General features: G+C 38.7%; 1 protein-coding gene across 4 annotated transcripts in view; it reads left to right on the forward strand.

Annotated features, from left to right (window-relative positions):
- The first annotated feature begins 6 nt into the window (after positions 1 to 6).
- Positions 7 to 25,599, forward strand: part of FBXW11 (F-box and WD repeat domain containing 11) — a 120,512-nt gene continuing 94,919 nt past the window's right edge. For 2 of the 4 annotated variants that reach the window (XM_077757327.1, XM_077757329.1), the window contains exons 1-2: positions 7 to 137; positions 9,050 to 9,211. Coding sequence is in view for 2 of the 4 variants with exons in the window: in XM_077757326.1 (XP_077613452.1) it covers positions 93 to 137 (45 nt within the window). In the remaining 2 variants the exon portion in view is untranslated. The remainder of the gene's footprint in view (positions 138 to 9,049; positions 9,212 to 25,599) is intronic. The other 2 variants (XM_077757326.1, XM_077757328.1) reach the window with 1 other exon arrangement.

Consider the following 25,599-nt stretch of genomic DNA (forward strand, 5'->3'; position numbering starts at 1 on the left):
CGCCTCCGCCTCTGCCGCCTCCGCCGTCGCCTCCTCCGCCCGGGCCGTTCGCTGCTGCGCGGGGAGAGCGAGGCGGGGCCGCCGGGGCCGCCATGGAGCCCGACTCGGTGATTGAGGACAAGACCATCGAGCTCATGGTGAGTGCGGCCCGCTGGACCGTTCTTCCGTCCGTCCGGCCCCGGGAGGGCCTGCCCACCTCAGCGTCCGGCGCGAGGCCGGCTCCGGCCCTTCCCCACTGTTTCGGCCCCGACCTGGGCCTCCAGCTTTCGCTGGCCACGGGGCCGGCGCGGTTCCTCCGGATCCCTCGAGATCTCAGGCCGGACCTGGCCCGGCCCCCTCCATGCTTCTGGGTTCTCCTTCCTCCCTGTGTCCTATATCCGGGCCCATCTCTCGAAGGACCCTCGCTCGCTTCTGCTGTGGCCTTAGCTCACACTCGCTCTAGCATCTCCTTCTCCTTCTCTTAGAAGGGGATTTTTTTCCCTCTGTTTCTCCGGCCCAGGCCTGCACCGCTCTTGCAAACCCCACTCAGGCCGAGTGAGATGGTGGTGGGAGGGGGGTAAGGAGGAGATCGGCCAGGGCCTCGGTCTCCGCGTCCTAGTAGGGGTCTCAGCACCCTCTCCCCAACGTAGGGCTGTGTGGATGCCGGGATAGGCCCTACAGGGGTGGAGGTGGGGAGCTGTGGGGTTTGAAGATGTGAGGGATAGGGGGCCTCTTTCCCGGGCCCTTGTGGTGTCCGGCTTCTCGGACAAAGGGCTTCCTACTCCGCGATGAGGGATGTTTGCATAGCAAGGCCCCAGGTACTCTGGATTCCATCTCCCAGAAAAGGGAAACCGTAACTTCATGTTTTTCAGCGCTGCTTTGGGAAAATCGGGGAGGAGCGGGGGAGGGTTGTCCTCATCACTGCCGCCAGTTCTTTCTTATTTAAGAGAGAGAGAGAGAGAGAGAATCCTAGGTCCTTGGGGAAGCGATCACTCTTCTGTTACACACCATTGGTAGCCAAGCCAGACTACCTGGCCCAATGGACACCCCAACCGCTTTCCGCCTTAGGACGTGGAGCCAGAAGGGGGTTTTAGAAAACACGAGAGAGTGGTTACCAGAAGCAAAGAATTTGCTACTTGGTGGATGATTTGGTGGAAGAAAAGAAACATGGCAGCTATTACCTGCCAGTTTGAACATTGGGGAAATCAGACTAGGCTTTGGAGAGTTGGGAGGAGGAAGTCTTTTAAACCTCAGCAAATGGACATGCCCGGGGTTTCTTTCCTGTGGAAACCTTGACAGTTTCTTTGTATCTTTCCTAACAGTAACCACTTCTACCCCAGGGCTGAGGGGAAAGGTGAAAGAATGTACTTAACCCAGCAAAATGTTTTCCTAGCCAGATTTTCTCCAGTGTGAAAATGTTTATTGAGTCCGTGATTCCACTGGGTAGGGTCGGTGACATCAGAGCCACTTCCCCCATTTATTGCTATAAATAATAAATGGTGACACTGAAAGTCTGTTGGATAGCTGCATGGTTTCTGTGGATGATGGTATCTGGGGAATTGAGCCGCATGTTTTAAAAATGGAAGTACAGTAGCGTAAATACACAGCTTAATATTTGCTGTCCTCCGCGTAATTCACAGAACTCGACTTCTCCAGTATTCTTTAAAACTAGAAGGGGAAAAAAAAGGCTTTGGTTGTTCCTGTTCTGCGCTCGTGTGCACACGTGCGCTTGCTTTTTAAAGGATATTATCACTTGTGAGTTTTTGATTTTCATTTAGTAAGTAATTTTTCTTTTTTCAGTATAATTTATCAGACTATTGCAGTCAAGCCTTTGATATTCTGAAAATTTTGTAGTGGGTTATTTTGGTATCTTAATTGAAATTCCACGTACAGTACATCCGTATCCTTAGGGATATACAATATGTGTACTTAAGCTGGAGGAGTACTTCGTACTGAAAAATTGTAACTTGGTGCCTCTTTGAAATTGGCTGTTCTGTGCTCCTGTTTCCATTCATTTAAAAAAGAACTAAAATGTCTTGATTTTCAAAAGACTTAGAAGAAATACTGTGTAATTCATTTAGTAGTTTTGAGTGTATGGTAAAAAGAAATCTCTGGCCTAAATTTGTTGGTTTCCCATGCTCATAACTTTACAAAAGTTTTGATTATACATGATTGTACTTGTCTGTGTTCTGAAAAGATATTTTAGCCTTTCAAGGAAATTATATACTGGGATTCTCAGAAAATTTAACAAAGAGATCAATTTTGAAATGGCTTTTCATATCGCGGATTTTGATATTCTCTCAAAGGGGTACCAGTTAAGACTCTTACGCAATCCTTTTCATAAACATGTATGTATTTATTTTAGTGTAGAGGATAGTACAGGTATTTAACAACTGATTTAGTAAATCCAGGATTGGATGTAGGAATGATAATGCCTGAAAATCTAATTGCATGTGGCTCTCTGTATTCACTGCATTTTAATTACAGTTTCCAGAACTAGGTTAAAAATACTTTTTACTTTGGTTTTAAAATAACATGATTGAAAGAAAGGAACGGGTCAAACTGATGGTATGCTGGAAGCCTAAAGCATGAAATATTTTTAGATTTTTGTGAGTCAGCTTCAGTACTCAAATATTTGTGATTGTGCTGCCTGTACCAGTTTGGTACTTAATGGTTAACAGGATAACTTTCATTTGATACTCCAGAGAGTGCTATATTAAAGACAGGAAACAGACTTTTGGGATATCTCCAGTTTCTTAATCTTCATCCTTCCACTTCCTTTGATTTGGATTCTTTTTCTTTTTTTGCCCTTGTGCTTTTTTTTTTTTTTAAGTTTACTAGGAAATAAAACTGGTTATAGCTGAATAGTTAAATCTCCAAAATAGAACCTCCTCCGTTTGGGCTCCTATCTCTGCCTAAGGCCGGGTCCACAAAGAGTGCTTCTCCAACTGACCTGTCTCATAGGGTTCAGTCTTTAATACAGACTATAAACTCTTGGTTGAGACAACTGAATTTATAATTGCTGACGGTAAATAATTTAACCAGCAAATGACTGTCATGGCCTTATATTGGACTATAGTACTTACTTAGTTTGTGGGACTTTGTTTCTGACTTTGGTGAAATCAGCTTTATTATTAATGAGGTAGAAAAGCAGTAATCCAGTTGGAAGTATACAGAGTTCACCAGGCTATGTCTAGTGCGGTGAAAAATCACTGGAAAGAATAAAAACTGCATTATGTATCACATGATGTTTATTAATGTTTGAGTTAGGAGTTGTTAGTTGATGTTCAGGCCCTCATTGCTAGACAGCACTCACAGAGCTGCTGATTGGAAGAGAAAAATGGTAAGTTTTCTCTATTAGAAGGTAGCAGAAGGTGATGTTTAAGTTTAGGAAAGGTAACCCTGCTTCCTCTATGGGTGTGAGCGTGTGCCCACCCTCACCCCCAAGCACAAATTAATGGGCAGTTTATACTCTTATTAGCTGTTGGTTGGTCCCCCTCTTTGGTAAGTGACCTTAAGTGACTTATTTTCTTTTTGTGTTGTCTCTAAGTGGCTATATTATTTGTTGACTGTAGTAAAATGCATTGGCCCTAAGATGATAAGGTATAATGCTGTTTTTTAGAGCTATTGAAGTATAGGCAGGCTGCAAGGCCAAGGAGATGAAAGAAACTAAGCGAAGTTTGGGGAAATTTCTCTTATTTTCTTTCTGGATTTCCCTCCTTCCTGTCATTGGTTTTCTAAGTGGAGTAAGTGGGATTGTTTTTTAGTGACTGCTTTAAGAAATCGGATCTCAGTTTGTCACTATCACTTATCCTTATTTACCTCTAACCGTGTGCTGATTTACCAAATGCAGATTAAATAGACAAAGGTTTAAGTAGGGTCCAAATGAAATAAACCACATCTGTATTTATAGACTAATTTACCTGCCTCATGACATTGTGGCTCAAATATATCAATTTTTGCTCCTGATTTTGAAGCAAGTTAGATGCCCCTTCACAGTTGACAAGGACAAACATGATCCTGTGAACACACTTGGTACTCCTGGCTTCTGACTGCTCTAACCCCACAGAGTGCTAGCACAGGAAGATCACTGGGCCCTTCCATGGGTTCACAGAACAGCACTTACAGCCACTTGACCCTTGAACAACATGGGTTTGAACTGTGCCAGTCTACTTTTAATAAGGTTGGGATTTTGTTTGTTTGTTTTTTTATAGTACTGTAAATGTATTTTCTTTTTTAATAATTGTCTTAATATCTTCTTTAGCTTACTTTATGTAAGAATACGATGTATGAGATGTATGAAATACAAAATATGTATTAACCACCTGTTTATGTTATTGGTAAGGCTTCCAGTCAAAAGAAGACTATTGGTAGTTAAGTTTTGGGGGACTCAAAAGTTATAGTGGATTTTCTGTTACATGTGGGTCAGTGCCCCTAATCTCCCATGTTGTTCAAGGGTCAACTATATATCCTCAGTAGTGCGGTTTGATCCTATGATCCTGTGAATTTTGTGCTCGGGTTCCTGGGTTCCACCTGGTGGTGTTTACATGTTAAGGGAAAGAAAGCGTTTCAAGTCCTAGTAATTTCAATTACAGACTCCCTGTTAGCTTTTCTTCTCACATTCCTCACTTATTCTATATTTCAGCCAAACGGTAGACCAGGATTCTTCAGATTCTGCTCACACTATTTTTTGTTTTCTTTTTCCCCCGCATGTATTGAAGGCTACTGATATTTATTGGAGGGACCTAATAGTTGGCTCTCTGGCCAAACTGCCTTAAATCACACCTCAGAAATTCTCTCTTCTACCTGTACTGAGAAAGTCCTGTCTCCTCAAAACACAATTTAGATGCCACCTCTTTTGATGTCAGTTGACATTATGATGGTAGGTACTATTTTGTTTTTATAGCACTGCCTACCTGATGTTCACTGTGAAATGAAATAAATTAATTCTGGCACTTTGTATTTCTCTTGTGACACATAGCATATTCCAGGCTTGTATTATAGTTTCCTGTTTGTGTCCTCTATTAAATAAATGATAAACTCCTCACAGTGCCTTCTTACAGTACATGTTCAGTAAGTGTTGAGTTGAATTTTCCTGTTGGTCGTTGATATGCATCATTGCTGTCTGTCTGTGCGGTAATTCTCACCTGTATTGGTAATTCTCATATATATTCCTAACTCTTACAGGACTTAATCATACCTTCCTGTATATCATAAAAGCTTGTGATCGTGTCTAAATTTCCCTTCCGGAGGCTGTATTGTCTTTTGAATCTTTCACAATGCTTAGCACTTGGGTGTGCAGTAGGTATATTGATTGAAATTAATGTGAGGTATCTTTTTTCATGCTGTGAAATCTTTGTAAGATTTCCTTTTGATAACTTTAAGACAGAGGCGTAGATGAACAGTGGAAAAAGACTGGTAAGGCAGAGGGGAGAGTGGTGTGTGGCACACAGATATCCATAGACCTTTATTTATTATTTATATAGGCATCCAATAAAACCATTATTTACAGACTTTTATACCCAACAGATAGATTTATATACATCCCAGAGAGTGGTTGATAGCAGAGTATTGAGGAAACGCAAATTCCTTTTATACCTGTTGATGTGAACTTGCCAAACAGTAAATTCTGAGGAAGCATGATTTAGCAGCAAGGGCATGGACTTTGGAGTTTTATCATAGCTTTGTCACCTGCTGGCTGTGTGACCTTAAGAAATTTAACCTTTGTGTGCTATGATTTCATTATTGGTTAAAACAAGAAAATGTAGGTTTTTCTCTGAGTTGGTGGGAGGATGATGGGAGAAATGTGTGTGAAAGGACCTTGCAGAAGCTTGTCTCGGCAAATGCCTGCCGTACTAACTTCCACCGGTACCGGGACTGGCTTTTGTGAAGCACAGTCAAGGTAGATGGTGTGAACAAAGTTTTATCCCCCCACCCCCCTTAGTTGTGCATGTATTTATTTGTGAAGTTTTACAGAGGCCTGACATTGAGTTGCTTTAACTATACGTTTCATGAGGTATCTCTTTAGGAGAAGTGATGAAATCATACGGAATCAGTTTTATCTTGGAAATTTAGGAGGTGGAAGGAGTGTTACAATCATTAAAGAATTGTCAGACGTAAATCGGCCTGTTTCCGAACTACTGAGAGAACCCACCCCAACCCTGCTTTAGGTATCCTGGTAGAAGGAGACTGGTGATTAGTTCCCATTAACATTGAGCATTGTGATTTATGTTTGATTGGCTTAATTTTGATGAGGAAATTAGGATTTTTGAGTTCTTATTCTGGTTTTAGCAAAGCTGGTGATTTTGACCTTTAAAAGAATAAGCAGTGAATATTATATGAGATTTCCTCCTGAGTTGTATTTTTGTTCATTGAATTAGTTGACAAAAGAGGAAAAAACCTGTTGGTCAAGAATGTACTTGTTAGCTTCGGTTAAGTTTCTGCTGATCACAATTGCCTAACCGGAAGTTTGTTTTTGTAGGCAAATGAGAGATGAGCCAGGAGGACCTGACAGTCCAGTAGTGTATCTCTAACCTGGATCTTATTATTGTTTTAACAAAATTCAAAGATTGCAGAGTTCTATGATGTCAGCAGGAAGCATTTTGAGGAAATTCCCTCTCAGGGTTAGTCAACAATGAAGACCTTCACAGAATGGAAAGCTGTGAAGTAGAAACAGTGGGATATTAACACGTAAAATGAAAAAAAAAAGTCTATGAATAGAGAGGTAAATATAATAAATGTAATGAATATGGGAAACCATTCTAATAGCTTGTCTCTGATCCACAGAAGAAAAATTAAGTGGGAGCTCTACTGTTGAGAAAAAGGAACCGGAGTCATTTTTAATTTTTATTTTTTTAAGAGTTAAATTGAGAACACTTAACCAGCTTTGGGAACTAAGAACAAAATACATTTTGATTCTGTGGAGTGATTGCTTGGGAGACTCCAAGAGAAGGGGACAGAGACCTGGAAGAACTCAGTCTTTACACTTTTGGTCTGGCTTCTATTAATCTTTGTATCTCTGACATTAGGACTGTCAATTAGGCATTCAGTAAATATTTATTTGAAAGGAAGAGCAGAAAATTAGCACAGTAATACAGGAAAAGGCTTGATGATTCAGGAGGTTCAGAAATGAGTCCATTAGTCAGATTGTGGTTGTGTTTTCTATAATTGCTCAGCATTTTGGTTATAGCAGTAAGTTATACTTTGAAAAGCAGAGTATATTGTTTTTAGCGGTTTGCTACCGCCTAACTTGTTGCTTCTATCACGATCGGGTTTTCAGTTGATTCTTAGGCTTATTTTAATATCACTTAATAGGAGAAGCCTGAGCACCCATTCTTTGCTTGAGATCCTACTTACGTGATCTCTTTTAAGTTGTGGGTATTAGGGTACTTTCCTATGATTGTTACATTATGGAGAGGCTAATCATAGACTTGTATTTCAGTCAGTCCGTTGCTATGCCTACAAAGTGATAAATCAGAACATCTTTAGTGATTGCCTGTGGACTGTTTATTGACAAATCTTGGGATTTTAAAATTTCTTGGTTTCAGCTGGATTTGACATTCTTTGTCACAGACACTGTCGTTGGCTGCTAAACACAAAGACGTACTTGGCAACATTATAATGTGTTTTATTATTAATAATGGGAGCCTCACAGCTGCATGCCTCTGTTAAAGAAGTGCTGTTTTAAGTGGTAAGATATGGAGTGTTAGCTCTTTCAGGGTGGCTTAACGGGTTCAGTTGTATTTTAGTTCGGCTAGGCTGAAATATTTACTCTTCTGTATTTTTGTACTTCTCCATTCTGACGTTAGCTCCAGACCTTTGAGAGTAAAGCTTGGTTTCTTCTGTCCCAGGAATCATGGCCTTTCTGATCCTTAGACTTGGCAGGTCACAGCGCTCTGTGCAAAGGGGATGGTCGCTAACACTTAGTAGATGTGGGACTTTGGGCAAGTTATTTCTTTTTTTTTTAGAATTAAATATAAGTAATGAATGTAAAGTGCCTGGCCCATTAGTAGCTCTTAAATACAGGTAGGTATTATAACTACTGCAGGGACATTTTGGCAGTAGGGTTTTTGAGGAAGTAGAAAATTGATGTCAAGTAAGTTAACAGGCTTTTGACTGTTTGATTTTTCAAATTGTTTTCTATGTTATCCTGTAGAATGCCTTTTTCTCTCTCCTGTATAATTTGTTTATAAATTTGCAGTCTAATGGGAAAGTTGGTTTGGTAGTAAAAGAATATTGATATAAGGTGGACTTGGCTTATGCATTTAAAGGTGTCATTTAGTAAATTATGAGTGGTTTTTATTATTTTCCTTAGTTTACCTAGTGACTGGTCATTGTAGGGGGTTGGTCTTTATTGAACCAGAAGTTCATTCTTAAAATTATGCCATGTGTTTTAATNCGGCTTATGCATTTAAAGGTGTCATTTAGTAAATTGTTTATGAGTGGTTTTTATTATTTTCCTTAGTTTACCTAGTGACTGGTCGTTGTAGGGGGTTGGTCTTTATTGAACCAGAAGTTCATTCTTAAAATTATGCCATGTGTTTTAATATGGCATGTATTTCAGGTGAGGTTTGAAGATTTGGGTAATGTGTAGCTTTGATGTCTTCTATGTAGCCAACCAAAAGATTTCTTGTTAGGTGCCTAAATATATTGCGAGATATTTGAGCCTTCCATATTATTAATTTTGGCTGACAAATTTTTTCTAATGCTGAAGGAGCTGTCTTAGAAAATGGATAAGGAAATTTATTGTAGCTGAATGGTCTGGGACAATTTATGTGGATAATAGAGTAAGTTTTTAGCTGCTCTCATTGGATATCGTGTGTTCATCATGAGCAAAAATTAATATTAGGGATGTTTCCTTCTTTACCACGTAGAATTTCTTATCCTTTTGTCAGCACTGAGGTGAAGAATGCTGCGGCCGAACTTTTATACCAAATAGCTGACTCAGGGGTTGTAACTTTTCTGTGCCTCAGATCCACCACTCCAATGACCCTTCCTTCCATTTCTTGGTGGCTGTCCTTTGCCGCTGGTGCCATGGTGGGTGTATGGATTGCTTTCTGTCTTTCAACAGTTACCGAAGTGCATGTTTGGGATTTTATTGAAGAAAGCTGGATACAGTAAACGGAAAGAATCTTGGAAGCTGCTTGACTGCTGTCTTTTCTCAGACTAGTGTGAAAGGGAACACCCCCATTCATTCTGGATTGGTGGATCTGAAGTACAAAATATTTTCCAGGTAAGCGATTACCCTGTATTGTTTTGTTACACGGAACTCAACTCACTGAAAGAAACTTAAAAAGCAAAATTACTGTACTTTTTTTCATTGATAGAGATAGGAAGAAATGTTAGATATTTACATACAGTGTTCATGTTTGGGGTGAATTAGTGAAGGTGTATGTGCCAGAATTGCTAGTAGACACTTTGTTTTAGTGTAGGAAGTGCAGTTATTTTTACTGTAGGCCCAAATGGTTTCTAGTCAGAGTCTAGCAGGGAATACAGAAAACAAGGGAAATTGGGGGAATAGTTTTATAAAATATGGAAAACAAATGATAATTTCAAGGTATTATCATGATTTATACCTAATAGCTGGTCAAAATAGTCCTGTAGTTACTATGTAAAGCAGTGGTGTTTTAGTCTTAGGGCTCTTGGAGAGTCTTCTCAGGAGGATTTACTAACTGTAGCAACTGTTTCTCGAGCATCTGCTAAGTGCCAGGCACTGTTGGAGGCTCTTTACACATATTTCTTTTTCAGTTGGCACATGCTTTATCTTCCGTTTTACAGATAGTGAAATGAAGCTCATAAGCATCAAGTAAGTTCAGGTTGCCTGGGGTCATACAGCTAGTAAATAGCACAGCCAGGCTTTATGCCCTAGTCTTTACGTTTACAGAGTTCTGTCTCTTTCCATGTCAACTACATTTGCTGAAAGTTGTCCTTCAACTTCTGGATTTTGAAATTGCCCATCTGTAAGAGCAAGGTGTGGTGTTCTGTGATGGGTTTCCACTCAGAAAATACATAATTGGCCATTGTTTGCATGGCAATTTAATTACATATGGTCCTTTTTCTGCTTGATTAAGAAATTAGATCTTCAGTCAGTTTGTCGAGTGAACGTACAGGTAACTTAGGAAGTATAAGAGAGGCAGTGCATTTAAATGTCAAAACATAGTTTATACAGGGAAGTATCATTTGGTCTAGTGAACTCGAACCTGTATCTTCTCAGTTCCTCTTTAGTTTTTATTGGTTATTTAAATAGCTCAGTAGCTTATTATATGGACTTCTTTTGACCTGTGGTTTGTCAGCCTTACAAATAAGACATTGTTGGGTAACTCTCTTAAAAACACGCCTTTTTTGGGTATTTAATATCCTCTACAGAATCCATTTCCTTTCATCTTAAAAAATGTCTTTTTATCATAGATGGAGACTCTTGCATTGTGATCCTTGTTTTATTTTAATTCCTTTATGTTTGCTAATGTTTCTCCTAAGTGAGCATTTCCCACACCTGTCATCTGAAATGCTGTGAGGGTGGTGTGGTGGTGGTAGTGGAAATACTAGCAGTTAACACGTACTGGGCTCTTACTCTGTATTGAGTACAATTATAAGCACTTAATTAATTTAGTTTTTAATGTTTTTATTTGTTTTTGAGAGAGAGAGAGAGACAAGACACAGAGCAAGCAGGGGAGGGGCAGAATGAGAGAGAGAGGGAGACACAGAATCTGAAGCAGGCTCCAGGCTTTGAGCCGTCAGCCCAGAGCCCCATGTGGGGCTCAAACCCACAAACTGTGAGATCATGGCCTGAGCCGAAGTCAGACGCTTAACTGACCCAACCAGGCACTGCTATAAGCACTTTATATGTATAAACTTTGTATATTCATAGCAACCCAATGACGTAGGTAGTATTATTTCTTTACTGATGAGGAGACTGAAGGATAGAATAATTAAATAACATGCCCAAGGTTACACATCTAGTAAAACACAAAGATGAGATAGGAATTCAGACAGTCTGGCTCAGAGAATGTGCTTCTAACGTCTGTGCTATACTGTATGCCTGTAGTATCCAGTGTCATCTAGTGATAAAAAGAGGGGTGGACATTCTGAGGGCTAAAACTGAAATCACTGCAGAGGAAAAGGAAAATTGACGTTGAGTATCTACATCTTACCTTTGGTATAGAAAACAGTCTAGATCTCAGTTCCGTGGTAGCCATCCAGTACTATCAGGCTGTTTCCCAAGATGACTCACAGTAGGGTTTGTTGGAGGTTATCTTCCAGAATAGTGCTGTCCAGTAGAACTTTCTGCGATAATGAAAATGCTCAGTGCCTGTGCTGTTCCATAGGGTAGTCTCTAGTCACATGTGGCTCTTGTGAAATGTGACTCTGTAACTGAGGACCTGAATTTTAAATCTTATTTAATTGAAATTTACATTTAAAGATCCACCTGTGCAGTTTTAGAATTTACCCTCATCCTGGGTCTGGTCGTTGGTTTAAAACCCTTAGAAATCTGATCTCATCACATGCTCAAAGCAACTCCTTATTCTAGGTAAAGGCACATATTAACCAGCCGTGCAAGACTGACATGTAAAGCCAGAATTTCAGTGTATTAATGATATGTGCATTTTGGTATGAGTAATGTAAACTTTTTAAAATTTTTTTTTTTTTTTGAGGGACAGAGACAGAACAGGAGTGGGGGAGGGGCAGAGAGAGAGGGAGACACAGAATCTGAAGCAGGCTGCAGGCTCTGAGCTGTCAGCAGAGCCGGACGCAGGGCTTGAACTCACCAACCGTGAGATTGTGACCTGAGATGAAGTCAGATGCTTAACCGTCTGAGCCACCCAGGAGCCCCAATGTAAACTTTTTTGATAGATAATTTGCTTACTAGTTACTAATTAATATACTGTTTTAATTTTTTCAAATAGGCAACAAAAGTTAGAGGGACCTGAAGGCTCAAGTCAAATGACTGGCATATTGTCTTTATGTGTATAGACTTTACTACCAGGTCCGATCATAGTCGGGTGGCTTAGTTGGCATGGACTCAACCAGAGAAGTGAGATATTTGCTGGATGGGGACTGAGGCCACCTCAGTCCCAGCCTACTTCAGGGATGGGTGGTTTTTCCCTATGGCCAAACCTTTTTTGCTTGCTTTTACTTCCCCAGTCCTTTCTGATTAAGGCACGTGTTTTTAGACAGGTTAGTGCATTCAACTTGAGTGCACTCTTGACTTTATAGGTTTGGGAAACCCTTTGTTTTCCCTCAGGTACCTTTATCACTGCTATGATCTGTTTTGTGTTCATTTTTGACTCTAAGAAAGCAGTTGGATTGTTTTGCTTCTGTGTAGTCTCTTTTCACCAAAACAGCTTTATTAGCTTATTTAATTTGGTCATATAGTGTGGGGTAGTATAAGAACATACTCATAAAAATGAATTAGGTGGTACATTCCCTTTGCATTGTATCATGTTATTAAAAGGGCTTGTTTTTAGCTTAGTTTATCATTACTTTGGGACTTGTTCCTTCTCTTAAAGCACCAAATTTGTATTTTTGGAAGTTAACCTGTCAGGTGTGTGCGAGATGGATTGAAGAGACTGAAGGCAGGGAGACTGCCATTTAGTTCAAGTGAGCAATGGGGAAGGCAAACCAAAGCATTGGCAGTGGGTGTGCTGAAGGCGGGGAGGACTTGAATTTGAGATGTAGTTGATAGGATCTTCAGAACTTGGGGATTGGCTAAAGGAGTAGGTGAGAGATGGAGTATAGTAGGAGTTTCAGGTTTTTGCCTTGGGCACCAGGATGGGTGTTTACTGTCTTTTCCAAGGTAGAGAATACTAGAAGAGCAAGACAGCAGACAGGAAGGGGGAGTGGGAGGGGGAGAGGGAGAAAGAATGAGTTCAGTTATAACTGGAATCTGAGTTGCCTATCAGTAAATCCTCCAAGAAAAGTATCTAATGGGAACATGAACCTCAGAGAGAGCAGGGAGAGAGAGAGATTGAGTTGGGAATTTTTATTTTGTTTCAGTGGTATCTCACTTCACTCAGAGTTCCGTTTCTCAGCGTCGATCAAGAAATCTATGTATCAGTGTATGGGAATGCTAACATAAAGGAATGGGCTATTACTAAGTTCAAATGACCTTGATACTGATCAAGAGATATCACCACTCTCCTTTTCTTCTGAATCTGAGTATTCAGATTTAGATGCAAAGGAGTTTGCAAATTAAGTTCCATGCATCTGGTGACAAAGTAAGAGAAAAAGAGCCTAAACAGTGAAAGTTCTGGATCTAGTGTGACCTGGGAAATGAAAATTTGTTCTTCTCTCAGCCTGTCTGAATTCCTGAATGCTTCGTCTAGCTGGGATGAGGGTGATTATGGTATTTTAAAGACACATTTTTAACATCACAACATGAGGTCTAAGGACAAGCTAGTTATTTTGTATCCTAGTCAGTTGAAGAAACAGTGAACTGTTCAAGTGGAGTGAAAATTAGCTGTGTTGGAATTATTGAGATGGTGTGTCAGTCTAGTGGGGCATATATTTAAGGGATTTGTTAGGCAAATGTTTACTATGTGCTATTTTCACCTTATGCAGTGACTTCAGACCCTAATTCCCAGGTGAGCTATAGCTCCACAGTTTTGGTACTGAAAGCATGGAGATTTGAAGAGTTCATTATAGCTACAGTAAATCAGTACTTAACAGAAAGGTTTTTGAATACATTATATATGCCTATGCTACAAAATTGATAAGGTACAAAAAGGAGTAGACAGTTAAAAAAAGTCTCCAGCTCTTTTCCCTCCGGCGCCTGCTAGTCAAACCATATTTCTGCATAGGTTTCATATACATGTGTGTGTGCTGTACGTATTCTTCTGCACCTTGAATTTTTTTTAATATAAAATGTGGCATGGTCATCTTTCATATCAGTTCCCAAAGAGCTCTCATATTTTTTGAAGAGATAATTTAAAAGATGCATACTGATTTATTTTAAGTGCTATGGTTTGTGGAACCAGTCTGGACTGATACACATATAGATTATGTCCAGTCATTTGCTATTACACATAATGCTATAAAGAATAACTTAGTGTGTATGTCATTTCATATGGGGAGGAGTAGATCTTCAGGACAGACTCCTCGGAGTAGGCATCACTAGATATATGCTGTTAAAATCCCAGAGACATTACCACACTGCCCTCCAGGTACGCTGAAACAGTACGTACTCGCACAGGTTTTGCTTGAGAAAAGTCTTTTTTCCTGACACTCTTACAGTGTTATGTGGATTTTAAGTCGGTTACTTCTTAAATTGTTCTTCTCTTTTTCTCCTCCCATAACTTTTTATTATGAAAAATTTCATATATATACATATATATACACACATATATACGTGTATATATATATGAGTTGGGGGGGAACAATACAACAAACATCTGTATAGTCTTTCCACCTAGACTCAAGTTATTAACATTCTGCCATATTTGGATCATTTCTCTGCTCCCTGCCTCGATGTCCCCCCCCTCCTCTCCTGAGCCCCTCTTCCCTCCCCTTGTCTCCCTCTCGTCCTTCTTCCCTCTCTCTCACTGCCTCCTGTTCTCTCTCAAAATACATATCCTTTGTGGTGGTAAAAAATTTGACAGGAAATTGCAAACATGATATTTCACCCTCTAAACATTCCAGCACCTATCTCCTCTAAGAGTAAGGATAGTCTCTTTCTCTGAAACCATATAAGCACACAGCCATGTATAAGATGTATATATAAATATATATATATATATCCATATACAACCACATATCATAATAGTCATATATTTCATTTATAAAACCACAATATTATTTTTATGTCTAAGAAAATGAAAATAATTCCATAATACAATATCAAATATTCACTTAGATTTTCCTAATTGTCCCAAGAATGTCTTTTCTGGCATACCCCCCCCTTTTGTTTTAATGCCAAAACATCCTTTGTATTTGATTGTTATAGCTCTTTAATTTCTTTTCATTTAGAACATTCCCTGTACCTTTTTCCCTCCTTTCCTGGCATTGTTTTTGAAGAATCCAGCGAGGTTGTCCTGTCAGATGTGCAACATTCTTCATCTGTTTATTTCCTTATGGTATCCTTTAACTGGTTTCTGTAGGTACTATGTAAACTGGAAGTTAGGGGAGAGGCTTGATTGCAACCAGGTTAACATTTTGACAAGAATGCTTCCATCATAGGTGAGTGTGCTTTGGACTGAGTCATGTTGGGAGGCACTCGATGACAGGTTATCCCATAATGAGCTATGCTAAATTTGATCCCTTGGCTGAGGTGGCAATAGCCAGATCTCTCCCTTTTAAAGGTACAATTTTATCCTCTGCTATTTGAAAGGAATTTATGGGACAGTATTTTGGCACCTTGTAAATACCCTGTTCTGTTACAACATTTCACCCAGTGGTTTCAGCATCCTAATCCTGAAATCAGTTGTTTTAATAAGAGTTACAAAATTATGGTTTTCTGTCATTCTGTCTACATTTATTAGCTATCATTCACAGAGGTCACCCTTATTTCTTCTCCTTTCTTTTGTGTAGCATCATACTCTCATGGACTTTTTATTTACTTAGTGTGTTAACAGTCAGTCTTTATTGGTGCTCAGATTGTCCCAGTTTGGCTAATGAGAACCCCTTAAAGGTAGTTCCTGCTTCCTTTTAATATGATCCCATCAGTCTTTGTTTCTTTGCTTTTTACTTTACTTTCCCTGCATTTCAGGCATCAGTCATTTCTCCATGAAGCTCTGATTCCTTTAGTGGGGAATGGTATTTAGAAGCCCAAACCATTGTTGTTGTATCATGTCATTGCTTCTAGAGCTTTTCAGCGGATAGAGCTAAAGAGTAGATTTAAAAAGCACCATGAGATCGTGTTCTGATTCAAGTTGAATATTACAGGGATATTTTTCTAAACCTGTTAGCCTTCTGATTTTTTACAATTATAAGGGACCATATTGATGCGTAATGGTTATCAAGTTGAAATACAAATTGATTATTGGGAAATACAGAACAGAATCAGATATGTACCTTTCTTCCAGAAGCTTGCAGTCTTTTACTTAAAAAGCGTAGTATAGTGTGAAGACTGGTAGGGTTTGTGAGAGGTAGACATACAGTGTTTTACCTTTACTCTTTGAGGCCCGAGTGGAAATTAGACGTGACTGTGGATGTATTGGGCGCAGGGGATGGCTTTCATAGCAAAGATAAATGAGTGAATGATGGCTGGCAGGCAATGGTGTGTATTCCTATGGGGCAGGACAAGTAAGTAGTTCTGCGAATGTTGGAGTATAACTTGTGTGGTAGGATTGAGGGTAGATAAATTTGTGAAGATAGATTATAACCAAATCTTGGGACTTTATCCTTTAGGCCATAAGTTACAAACTAGTAGCCTGTGGCTTGAGCTCCACAGATTTATTTGGTCTGCATATATTTAAAAAATTAAGACATTTCTTGTCAATACTAATTTCTGGTTTTGCCTGAAAATTGGAGCCAAGAAGTGGCTGCTTTTTTGAGTCAGGGCTGTGCTTTCCTGGTCCCTGTATCTATCCCCTGTAAGTTTGTCCTTATCTGTTTGGCTCGTACAAGCTCCTGATCTTGTGATCCTGCAGGATTGGAGGAGGAGTGTGAGGGTGGTAGATGTGATTTGAGAGGAGAGGTGACTGAAAGCTTGAGCAAGATCTGTGCTTTAGAAAGATCATTCTGGCAGTTGGTTTGGAGGATGTATTGGAGGAGGGAGACCAATCCGTAGACTGTTGGAATATTCCAGGGAAATACAAGATAGTAACAGATGGTGCAAAGAGGATAAAATGAGACATTTTTATATGTAGAATGGTTACATTGTATTGACAGATAAGAGTATGTGTGTGTATGTATTGACCAGAACGTAAATCAGGCTCTATTAAAATATGAAGTCCTGTGTTTAAAAAGCTTTGCATTCATAAATTGATTTCTGGAGGTTGACCACATGTTTTCATTATCTCTTGGTTAATTTTGGAAGCTATTAGTAATAGCTTCATGCCGTATTGTTACTGTGTAAAGTTTAGCCAATAGCATCTTTCGTCAAAAAATCAAACTCTGACCTGGCTTTATCTGAAAGTTGTGTATTAAGAGAATGTTTATGTTGTGATCTTATCATTTTCCTTATAACTATGGAGGTAAATTTTCAGGCAAAAATATTAATAATGCTGTATACTTATTTTTAAAGAGCTGCCTGCTTGTATTTCATTTTTCCCACAATCTCTCTAAGAAGTTAATCCAAAGGATAATGAGTTGACATGGAACTGTCTGGTACACTTAAAATCACACCTGTATTAAAACCATGTATGTGGTTATGTGTTTTGGACAAATTCCATATCTGGTTGGGCCATGACTTGATCCAGCAGTGCCATTACTCCAGATTTAATAGCATCACCAGCTTAGGCAGTCTGAGGGAGATAGACGTGCAGAACAAGTAAGTGACAAGACTGGGAGTGACAGTGACTCACAGTGACAGAAGTCATACCAGGATTCTGTGTAATAAGCTTTGGCTCAAGGGGTGAACAAAGATTGGTTTAAAGAGCATTTGAATATACACTTTCGTTATAACTTGCATACAGTATGGAACACAAATCAACTGAAAAAAAAACCCCACAAATCAGCTGAATGAATTTTTGCATATATAGACAGCATACTGTGTAACCACTATCCAAATCAAGGTATGGAATATTTCCAGAGCCTCTTGAGGGCTTCCTCATGTCTATGCCTCATCCAGTCTAGATCTCCTAAAGGTCTGTTCTGGTCTTTTTCACTGTAGGCTAGTCATGGCTGTTTTTGGGTTTTATATAAATGGAATCATACAGTTTATACTCTTCTGTTTTTTCACCCCCACTTGTTACTATATCTGTGAAATTCACCCATTTTGTTATAACAGGTTTCTTCCCCTGTCCATTATTCCATTGTATATATAGTTCATGGTTTGTTTATTTTACTGTTGTTGAATTAGTTGGATTGTTTCCAAACTTGGGCTGCTGTTATGAATAACACTTGTATGGTGGACACAAGCACTTGGTTCTTTCATTATAAAAAACCTAGAGTGGAATTACTAGCTCATAGGATAGGCATATCTTCATATGTAGATACTGCTAAACAGTTTTCCAAGCGCTTGTGCCGATTTACACCCCCACCTCTAATGTGGGGAGTTCCAGTCATCTCTCGGTTTAGCTAGTTCTTTTAATTTTAGCTATTTGGATGAAGGTGTAGTGGTATCTATGACTATAAGCTATTGAGGCATAGTTTACGTGCAGTAAAATGCACTCATTTTAAGTGTACTCTTTGAGTTTTGAGAGCTGTATACACTCCTATAACCACTGCCATAATCAAGAGGTAGAACATTTCTACCCCTTTCCCATCAATGAAACCAAACTTCTCTCACTCCCTCACACCTGCCCTTGACCTCAAGTAACTTTTCTAGAACTGTAATTTAGTTATGCATGTTTTAGGTGGGAGTGTATAGCATGCATCTACTGCAGGGACTCTTGTCTTTAGCTTATTTTGCCCAGTGTAATATTTTTGAGATTCATTCCTGTGGAGTCATTTTTTCATTCCTTTTCTTTGCTTAGCACTGTTACATTACACACGTATACAATAGTTTTGTTTATGTGCTCCTGCTGAAGACTATTTGGGTTGTTTCCAGTGTTTGTTGTGAATAAAGCTTGTGTGAACATTTGTGTTCAAATTTTTGTTTGGACATTTCTCTTGGGTATACCTAGAAGTGGAGTTGCTGGGATAGAGTGTAGATGTATGTTTTGTTTTTCCAAGTAATTGCCAGATCTTTTCCCAAAGTGATTGTACATTATTATGGTTTTCCCTACAATATATGAGAGTTCCAGGTACTCTACAGCTTCATCAGCACTTGGCATTGTCAGATAATTTTAGCCGTTCTGTGAAGTAGTATCTCCTTGTGGTTATAATTTACATTCTCTTAATGACTAATGATGTTGAGCATTTTCACATGTGCCTATTGGCCACTTAGATATCCTCTTTATTTTTATTTTTTTTAATGTTTTTATTTATTTCTGAGAGAGAGAGAGAGAGACAGCGTGAGCAGGGGAGAGTCAGAGAGAGAGGGAGACACAGAATCAGAAGCAGGCTCCAGGCTCTGAGCTAGCTGTCAGCACAGAGCCCGACACAGGGCTCGAACCCATGAACCGTGAGATCATGCCCTGAGCTGAAGTTAGATGCTTAACCGACTGAGCCACCCAGGCGCCCCTAGATACCCTCTTTAGAGAAGTACCGTTTCAAATTTTTTGACCCTTTTAAAAAATGGAGTTACCTTTTTCTTAATTGATTTAGGGGAATTCTTCATAGTAGCCAGGAAACAAGTTTTTTGTCAGATACACATATTACAGACATCTGTTCTGTGGCCTGCTTTTTCAGTGTCTTAATGTTGTCTTTTGATGGACAAAAGAAAAGTCTTAATACTTACAAAATCTATTTACTCAAATTTTTCTTTCATTGTTACTGGGTTTTGTTTCCTATTTAAGAAACTTTGCCTAAAGTCTTAACAATATTCTACTAGCAACTTTATGGTTTTGCTGTATTAAAATAATTGTGGTTTTTTTTTTTTTTAATGGTTGAGCTAAGGATCAAGATTCATTTTTTTCCCACATATGGTTATCCAGTTAGCTCAGTGCCATTATTTACACATACATTAAAAAACTATTGAAAAGCTGTTGAAGAACACAAGAACATAAGAAACTTTTGTTTTTACAGAAATAATCATGTTTACAGTAGAAAAATTAAAATTAATGTAAAATAAGAAACAAAAAGAATCAAAAAGTTCCTGATAACTGTTAACATTTAGTATTATGTTACATGTACATACTTCTTTTATGTACATTTTATATATGTTTTTCACACATAAAATTGTTTTGCAAACTGCTTTTAAAATTCAGCAATACTGTGGTCTCTTTCTGAGCCCATTTTATATTTCCTTATAATATTGTGAAGGTGTGCCTTATATATATGAATGTGTAAACGGCTGACTAAACTCTTCCTTTATTAGACATTTAAATTATTTCTAATTTATAACAACTTAAAGCTGGGTTGTTCCTTCTTGTAGTTTAATTTTTGAATACATCCCTGAGTATTATCTTGAGTATTAATTTCTAAGAGTTGGAATTGATGGGTCAAATATACATTTTTAAGAACGTGGGTATTTTGTATGGCCTAAAAGTTTTACCTGGTTTCTGTTACCTATATGAACATATATATTCTTTATATTTTCTCTGTAAAACTACTATTTTCTCCATGTTTATGCCATTTTAGAGTATTAGTAATTAAAAAAGAATACCAATTTGGTTAAAGAATTAAGTGATTTCTGTAGTTGCTAGTGTTATTGATGTTTGTCGCTATTTATGTTTCTTTTGTGAAGAAAGGGAAATGTGTGGAATAGCTGTAGTTGTACTCTTGTTGATTTAAATCCAGGTGCCTTTGGGGAATTTGGCGGAAGGAAGTCACCAGGGTAGGGAACTTCTGAGTTTGTTGTGGCTGGGACAGTGTTGCCTTTTTTATGATCAAAATGGCCATTTTTGGTTGAAGCCAGCTGCAGAAATATTTGCTTTACTCGGTGAACTGTCTCTGGCGAGCTTAAGCTGGTCCCTGCTCTGTGTGAAGCTCTTTGGGATCGGTCATGTTTGGTCTCACTGCTTCAAGGACACTCCTTCTGACTAGCCTTCTTTGAACTAGGAGGTGAGGTTCTGCTGGGAATTTCATGTGTTTTTTAGGTAGGCTTCTGTTTACTTACGTTCAGTGAACCCCATTTCCACTTCTGGTTCTTGTTAAAATTTTTATTGTATTTTATAGAAATTTCATGAAATGTCTTATATGTGTTCAGGGCATCCTTGCCAGGCTTCCAGTGCCAATGTACACTCTTATTTTGACAGTCCTTTGATGATTTCAGTTGCACCAATCAGAGATCCCAACCTTGACACCTCTATTTCCCTCCTAAGTCTTGCCTGTTTTTGTTCTTTTTCATTCTAGCTTTCTGCACTTCGTCACAGTGATCCCCCACCCCTTTCTCCAAGTGCCTTGACCTAACAAGTTCTTTACTGGGGAAAGTTCACCCTTCCCTCTTTTCTTGCATAATTAACCTCTGTGTGTCCTTCAGAGCTGAGTTCAAGCATCAGCTCTTCATGGGTTGTGTCTGGGTCCCCTAGGTACTTCTATAGGTTAGATTGCTTTGTCATGTTCTTAGCACTCAGTTCTTTTCCTTCGCTGCTGTTAACATAATTGTAATTGATAAATGTATTGCACAGTCCCCCACTAGACAGCTCCTTTGGTCGAAAGTACTCTCCATGGGGACAAGGATAACGACTGTCATGTCATTTCAGCTCATAGCATATTCCCAGCATACAGGGCATAATAGTGCATGCCCTACAGCTGCGCAGTTGAATGAGGGAATAAATTTGGGAGGGCAAATGAGAATTACCATCTTGTATCAGAAGTTTATATTCACTTTAAAAATGAAAGGATTTGTTCCTTAAATGCTTGGTGTTTTCAGTTTCAGTATCATCCCTTAATTTTAAATGACTTGATCCCAAAGATTAAACCATCAGCATTAGAAACTCTTTTCAGGGAGTCAAGGGGCACCTGGGTGGCTCAGTCGGCTAAGCATCTGACTTTGGCTCAGGTCATGATCTCACGGTTCATGGGTTTAAGCCCTGTTTCGGGCTCTGTGTTGACAGCCAGCTCAGAGCCTGGAGCCTGCTTCAGATTCTGTATTTCCCTCTCTCTCTGACCCTCCCCTGCTCATGCTGTATCTCTCTCTCTCACAAATAAATAAAAAATACTAAAAAAAAAAAAATCCTTTCAGGGGGTCAAAAAGCATCCCTTCCTTTCCCTCCCTGCCTCTAAACCAGATTTATAAATCTGTCATTGACTTCTAATCTCTCTGGATTATTTTGCTAATACTTAAACTGTCATTCTGAAGGATTTGTCAACTGCTGTAACTGCTGATTCCTTTTCTTTCCTCCTCCCCTGTGTGTGTGTGTGTGTGTGTGTGTGTGTGTGTGTGTGTGTGTCTAATAGGATCACTGTTCCTGGGAGTTGGTTCCTTAGGTCAAGTAAACTGGGTAAATTCCTCATATAATCTCCTCTTGGAAATTCACTTGATAGTTGTCATTNGCTGTAACTGCTGATTCCTTTTCTTTCCTCCTCCCCTGTGTGTGTGTGTGTGTGTGTGTGTGTGTGTGTGTGTGTGTGTGTGTCTAATAGGATCACTGTTCCTGGGAGTTGGTTCCTTAGGTCAAGTAAACTGGGTAAATTCCTCATATAATCTCCTCTTGGAAATTCACTTGATAGTTGTCATTTTAATAATTTGTTTCCCAACATTTCCTAAACTCTCTGACCCCAGAATGCTTTTCCTCAATTGTGGTTTAAAACCGATGCAATCCAAGAGCTATTCTTGACTATTTTTGTCATTTTGTCCCAACTTGTATTCACCACGAGTTCTCCATCTTCCTGCCAAAGTAATGAGGGAGGGAACTAGCACTTGTTAAATGCCAGATTTACATCTGTTACTCTTTGTAACCTTCTATAACTTTGAATGAAAGGTAGGCTTATTTTCTATATTTTAGCATGTGAGGAAACTGAGACTGGAGAAGGGAGTTGATTTTGTTTCTTTTTTTTTTACTGAAGGTCACATAGTGATTTTGTATCTGTTTATTAGCTGTCTCTACAAAGCATTGTGTTCTTCTCCTGTGTAGAGAAAAGAAACACGCTTCTGGTGACTTGAGAAGCTGCACCTCCAGCTGTTGGTTGCTTTAGTTCCAGGAATATTAGGCCTCAGTAGCTGCAGGCCTCTAGGCGCTAGGTGGGCAGCAGCATATTCTGGGCGCTTGAGGAGATGGAGAAGAGAAGGCCTAGAAAAGCCTCCACTCCTCCTGCCTTTGTAAACCCTCATGCTTTTCTTTCCTCCCTCTTTCTAGGCTTACCTCATTCTCTTCACTTCCATGCTTTCCTACTGTATTTGACTTCTGCCTTGGAATTTTAGGTTTTATCAGTAACATAGGAGCTAATCCTAATATATTGGGTGCCTGCTTTGGATGTAGCAGGCTGTTCCTCTCTAGCCCTCTAAATAGCCGACTCACTTAAAGTCACATAGTGTTGGACCTGGGATCTTAACCCACCTCTTTTTTTTGTTTTTTTTTAGCCTCAGTAAATTTTTTTTGTAGGGAAAACCTACCTAAGCAATTAAAATCTGTGAAATCATGGGTTTGATGTGCTAGTTATTTTGTATAATATATATTTAAACATATGGCTATTAAACATTAAAACAGCATTATGTACCACCAAAAATCAACTTGAATATTGAACCTTGGGAAATGTTCCTGTAATCTGCCCTTTTAACTTTTTCTCTTTATCCATTTATCCATGAATAGTTCAGTATGTATCTGTAAAAGAAGACTTTAAAAACACAGCAAAAGATTGTTAAACACACACAGAGCACACAATTCCATTATTATGCCTAAAACATTACCAGTATTCCTTGCTATCAAATAGTCTGTTTATATATGCCTACCTGTCTCAGAAATAATTTTAGACTTAATAGACTTAAGTTTTTAGAATTGTTTTAGATTTACAGAAAAATTAAGCAGACTGTACAAAATTTCATGTATTTTCCCTTCCCTTGCACCGCCATTATTAACATCTTACATCAGTGTGGAACACTTGTTAAAATTAATGAACTAACATTGATGTTTTACTATTAACTATAGTCCATAGTTTATGCAAGTGCCCTTAGTTTTTGTGTTTTTTTTGTTTTTTTTAACCTCATGTCTTATTTTGCTCCAGGATCCCATCCAGGACCCTGTCTTACATATGCTGTATGTCATGCATCTTTAGGCTCTTCTTGGCTGTGTCCATTTCTCAGACTTTGTTTTTGATGATGTTGACAGTTCTGAAGAATTTTGGTCAGGTATATTGTATTGCCCTCTATTGAATTGTCTTGTGTTTCTAATAAATAGATTTTTAAGAATTGGTTTTTTCAGTTTAGGGGCCAGACTTGGTTCACACCTTGCGTATAGTTAATAGGCTCTTAAATCTTTTCAATCTATAAGAATTGCTTCTCCCATTTTTCTGTCATGTATTTGTTGAAGACATGGATGGGTCATTTCTTCTGTGTAATTTTACAAATTCTAGATTTTGCTGATTATATCCTCTTTAGGTCTACATATTCTCTTCTGGGTATTTCTTGCAAATTGGTAGTTAAATCTAGAGGTTTAGTGGATTCAGGTTCAGTGTATTCTGTATCAGGTTAAAAAAACAACACACCCAACGATTGCTCTTCTGTGCCATGGTGCTTGCTTATTTTTGTGATATTCTCTGTCCTTTCCAAGGAGCTGAGTTTTGAAGAAACTTAGGACTCTCAGGCATGTACATTTTTCCGAGTTAAAAATTATGTAATTTAAAAAAAAATCATCTCATTTATTGATGGTAGGTGGTGCCGCAGTAACCGGCTGCAGGAACATGTACGTGTAGCCGTCAAGCTTGCCAAGGACGACGATGACACAATTTATGGTATTGACCATCAGTATTAGAGTATCATTCCTGTAGTTTTTTATTTTCAACTTTCTTTTCCCAATTCAGATATGTAATTATTTTTGCTACTGTTAAATACTGTTAGTATATACTTAACAGTATATGTACAACAGTATATATATAACAGTATATGCTGTTAGTATATACTTAAACTTTATTCCAAAAAATAAAAAAAAGGAACTTGAGTGATTATAGTGACACATACAGTGTAGAAGATAATAACAAAATAAGTGGGAAAATGAAGATGCAAGGAAAAATAAATGTAGGAAAATAAGATGAAGGAAGGAATAAAGTTATGTAAAAATGCACAGAATAAGGTTGACTGTTATAGGAGGGGTACAGATTAGGCTCTGCTTGTTACAGTGTTATTTGTAGCAGTTTGCGGGAATTTTGTGTTTTTAGATGATAAATATATTTCTTTCCCTCGGGTTATTTATTTACTTGGTGTTTGTACTCGGTAATGCCAGTCTCATTGCTTATTTGGAATGAAGTGCCTATAAAGATGTGGGTCAGGCTTCTCAGTGTTTGGTTTCAGAGCTCACTGGAAAATCAGGACTCATTTTTTCCTGTTGTGCCTTCATTGTACAGTCTTCTTACAGTTTTGATTAATTTATCCTGTTATATAGGTTTTTCTTTCTCTAGGGTCTGTGCTACAACATGAGATATTCTTGGGACATTTAGTTTTGAATACCTTTGTTTATTAGTAGAAGAAAGTGACTTCATAGGAAAGAAAATAAGAATTTAATAATGTTTTACTGGGGTGCCTGGGTGGCCGAGTGTAGCTCAGAGCCTGGAGCCTGCTTCAGATTCTGAATCTCCCTCTCTCTCTGACCCTCCCCTGCTCATGCTGTCTCTCTCTCTCAGAAATAAATAAAACATTCTTTTTTTAAAAAAAAAAAAAAAGAATGTTTTAGCAGGAGAATATGGTGTCTTTATAACTTTGGCCATATCAGATATCTTTTTTGAATTTTGCCTGTTGTATTCCCACTAAATAGTTGAGGTATGTTCCGTTTTTTCCAGTTAAAGAGGCAGAAAAGTCAACTTAAAGCTGGCTTAATCCAAAACAAT

The sequence above is a fragment of the Crocuta crocuta genome, unplaced genomic scaffold (genome assembly GCF_008692635.1).
Source record: "Crocuta crocuta isolate KB4526 unplaced genomic scaffold, BGI_CrCroc_1.0 scaffold131, whole genome shotgun sequence".
Classification (NCBI taxonomy): Eukaryota; Metazoa; Chordata; class Mammalia; order Carnivora; family Hyaenidae; genus Crocuta; species Crocuta crocuta.